The sequence below is a fragment of the Euphorbia lathyris genome, chromosome 1 (genome assembly GCF_963576675.1).
Source record: "Euphorbia lathyris chromosome 1, ddEupLath1.1, whole genome shotgun sequence".
Classification (NCBI taxonomy): domain Eukaryota; kingdom Viridiplantae; phylum Streptophyta; class Magnoliopsida; order Malpighiales; family Euphorbiaceae; genus Euphorbia; species Euphorbia lathyris.
The window spans coordinates 28375601-28379644 of record NC_088910.1 but is presented as its reverse complement, the minus strand read 5'-3'; the positions used below and the strand labels follow the sequence as shown (position 1 = coordinate 28379644).

Sequence of the window (4044 nt, the reverse complement as noted above, 5' to 3'; positions counted from 1 at the left end):
TGACCTTTTTCCATACCATATGAACAAAGTGCCAAACCAATACCAGTATCTTGCTAATATAACATTTAAAGCCAAGGTTGCTCTACAGAGGTCCTTCAATGTCTACGCTTAATTAAATCAATTTTGGTGTCATTACTCTGAACCCTTACATTGGGACATTGGTTTCTTTTATTCAAGGATTTCTTACACATTACACATGCCAACAGTAGGGTGCAAATGGTACAGATTAGACCCACAACAACTGTATGTAAGATGCCTATAATTTTAGGTAAATTGCAATACTATCACTTTGGAATTCAGAATTAAGATGTCAAGCTCTGAAAACCATTAAACGAGGGAGATATAAAGAGGAAAGAGAGTTGTCTGTGAAGGACCATAAAGCAAATTAACTTCTTTAACCAGCCAGGCCTCGTTTCCCCAACTTGGCATTCATTAATCAAACCAACCACCATTATTACATGCAAACCAACAACAACTTCCCCTCCTCTCATATTTGCAATTACACATTACACATATCTTCCTCTTCTTTCCCTTTCTTTATGCTTCAAAAATTGTTCTGTTAACTCAAAATGCTTCCAAACCCAGTAAAATGGCTTCTACTTCTCATTCTAACCAGCTATGTTGCTGTCTCCAAAACGAGTTCATTCACCAGAAACACTTACATCATACACATGGATAAGTCTGCAAAGCCACAGCAGTTCTCTAATCATCTCCAATGGTACTCCTCCAAAGTAGAATCAGTATTGTCTGAATCAGATGATGATGAAGAGAGGATAATTTACAGCTATCAGACTGCTTTTCATGGGGTGGCAGCTAAATTAAGTGAAGAAGAAGCTGAGAGATTGAAGGAATCAGATGGAGTAGTGGCTGTATTTCCAGAGACTAGATATGAATTACATACCACAAGAAGCCCAACTTTCCTTGGACTTGAACCACAAGACAGCACAAGTGTTTTTTCTGATAAAATTGCAGATCATGATGTTGTAGTTGGAGTTCTAGATACTGGGATTTGGCCAGAGAGTGAAAGCTTCAATGACACAGGTATGACTCCATTGCCTCTTCACTGGAAAGGGGCTTGTGAGACAGGGCGAGCCTTTGAAAGCCGCCATTGCAATCGAAAAATCGTTGGTGCTAGAGTATTCTACAGAGGATATGAAGCTGCTAGTGGGAAAATTAACGAGCAACTTGAGTATAAATCACCGAGAGATCAAGATGGTCATGGAACTCACACAGCAGCTACTGTTGCTGGTTCTTTAGTCCATGGTGCAAACCTTCTCGGCTATGCTTATGGCTCAGCAAGAGGAATGGCACCAGGCGCGAGAATTGCAGCTTATAAGGTTTGCTGGGCTGGTGGATGTTTCAGTTCTGATATTCTCTCGGCTGTTGATAGAGCAGTGGCTGATGGAGTGAATGTTTTATCAATCTCTTTGGGAGGTGGAGTTTCATCTTATTATCGTGATAGCTTGTCAATTGCTGCTTTTGGAGCCATGGAGATGGGTGTTTTTGTTTCATGTTCTGCAGGAAATGGAGGTCCTGATCCTGCTACGTTAACAAATGTGTCGCCATGGATTGCAACTGTGGGTGCTAGCACAATGGACAGAGACTTTCCGGCTATGGTTCGTCTCGGAACTGGAAGAACGCTTACTGGTGTTTCACTCTATAAAGGCCGGAGGAATCTTTCTAGAAAGAAACAGTATCCTGTAGTTTACTTGGGAAGTAACTCAAGTAGCCCTGACCCGAGTTCTCTGTGCCTGGAAGGGACATTGAATCCTCACGTTGTCGCCGGAAAGATCGTTATCTGTGACCGGGGTATTAGTCCAAGAGTCCAAAAGGGGCAGGTTGCAAAGAATGCTGGAGCAGTAGGCATGATTTTATCAAACACAGCAGTAAATGGAGAAGAACTAGTTGCAGATTGTCACCTAATTCCAGCAGTTGCAGTGGGAGAGAAAGAAGGGAAATTGATCAAACAATATGCTTTAAGTGGAAGAAATGCAACAGCAACCATAAGTTTTCTTGGCACTAAGTTGGGAATCAGGCCTTCTCCGGTGGTGGCAGCATTTTCATCTAGAGGACCAAACTTCTTGAGTCTTGAGATTCTGAAGCCTGATTTTGTTGCCCCAGGTGTGAACATACTTGCTGCTTGGACTGGTGAAACAGCTCCATCAAGTTTACCGACAGATCGTCGGCGCGTGAAGTTCAACATACTCTCTGGAACTTCCATGTCATGCCCACATGTGAGTGGGATTGCAGCATTGCTCAAAGCTAGGCACCCAGAATGGACTCCAGCAGCAGTAAAATCAGCTCTCATGACAACTGCATATGTTCATGATAACAACAAAAACCCAATACAAGATGCATCTACAGATACTCCTTCAAACTCTTATGATTATGGTGCAGGCCACATAAATCCATTGAAAGCTTTAGATCCAGGTCTTGTTTATGACATTGAAGCACAAGATTACTTTGAATTTCTATGCACACAAAGATTATCACCAATGCAGCTCAAAGTTTTCGGCAAATTCGCAAACCGAAACTGCCACAAGAGACTAGCAAATCCCGGAGACTTGAACTATCCAGCTATCTCAGCTGTTTTCCCAGACGATTTAGCCGTTTCAGTTTTGACCCTTCATAGAACAGTTACTAATGTTGGCCCTGCTGTATCAAAATACCATGTTGTAGTCTCTAGATTTAAAGGGGTAATTGTTAAGGTTGAGCCTAGAACTCTGAATTTCACTGCTAAGAACCAGAAACTATCTTATAAGATTACCTTTACAACAAAGTTTCGTCAAACAATGCCAGAGTTTGGAGGATTGGCGTGGAAGGATGGAGTTCACAAAGTGAGAAGCCCCATTACCATCACTTGGCTGGCACCCATATGAATGTTTCACCGGTACATTATTGTTCCACAATAATCAAGTTACTTCATCAGGAGCCAAGGGAGCTCAGCTCAATCATTTTCATTACAAGTCATGTAGTTTCTTTCTATGTTTCTAGCTGTAATTTGTTATGAATTCTTAAGCAAAATAGCACAGCTAAAAATGATTTAGTCACCTAATTTTGGAACTTTCTTGTGAGCTCAATTAGTCCCAGGTTCATTCATCAGTCCAATAATAGTCATAAAGTTGTATTCTATCTGAATATTTAGCAACAAGAACATATCAAAGACATCAATTCCTTGACTATGCAAGATGAATCCAAGTTCAATTTCACCTAATCACCTTCCAGCAAGATAAAAGTTCAATCCCAATAAGTCCCTAGTCTCATTTAATTTCATTACTGGAAGGACTAAAATAATTCTACCCTAAAAGTTAAAGATCATATATATCAGCAGTGCAGACAACGTAAGGCCGTCTGAAATTATTAGTAGCAGCTTTAAAAGCATTTGTAAAAAAGATTACTTATTCTGTATTCCCCGAAGATGATGTTTCACCATAGTTTCTCTATGACGATTCTCCTCTACACACAGTGATTTCAGAAAGGAAAATCAAACAAAAACAGACCCAAATCTATGCTAAATAACTCAAATGTAAACACATTGAAACGGAAGAACTGACCTATGCCAAGCGCCAAGATTGATCAGGAATCGACGGAAAGTGACCAGATTTTTCAATAAAATTAAAGTAGGGTAAGTATTTTTTTCATTTGACTCCCTATTAAATTATTATTTTTATTAAAAATGAAAATAGAAAATGAAAGAATAAAAAATATAAATAACTATTCATTGTTTCAAAAAAAAAAAAAAAAAAACTATTCATATAGATTATTTAAATTTAACCAAATTACTATTTAGATATTTTATAAAACAATTGTTAAAGTGTCTAGTAACTAATTAAATTTTACTCTTTCAAAAACAAAAACTAATTAAATTTTACAATTTAATTAAGAGAATTATACAATTTTTCCAGAGATGGTCACTCTTAAAATTTAAAATTAATAGAATAAATAATTTATTAGTTACCAAGTTTATACATGTCACACTAGTTAGAAATAATGTTATTAGAACCGGACCGGATATCAAACCGGATTTATAATTGGGTCATGGGT

At 38.3% G+C, this 4044-nt stretch overlaps 1 protein-coding gene across 1 annotated transcript; it reads left to right on the top strand.

The window, feature by feature from the left end:
* The first annotated feature begins 510 nt into the window (after positions 1-510).
* LOC136226259 (subtilisin-like protease SBT1.3) lies at positions 511-3108 on the top strand. The gene has a single exon (XM_066014634.1). It carries the CDS (start codon positions 570-572, stop codon positions 2877-2879), a length of 2310 nt encoding a protein of 769 aa, XP_065870706.1. The 5' UTR covers positions 511-569; the 3' UTR covers positions 2880-3108.
* Positions 3109-4044: the final 936 nt, after the last annotated feature.

What these genes read in the sequence shown, in the direction of transcription:
- LOC136226259 (XM_066014634.1), top strand. Translation starts at nt 570, where the DNA reads ATGCTTCCAAACCCAGTAAAATGGCTTCTACTTCTCATTCTAACCAGC.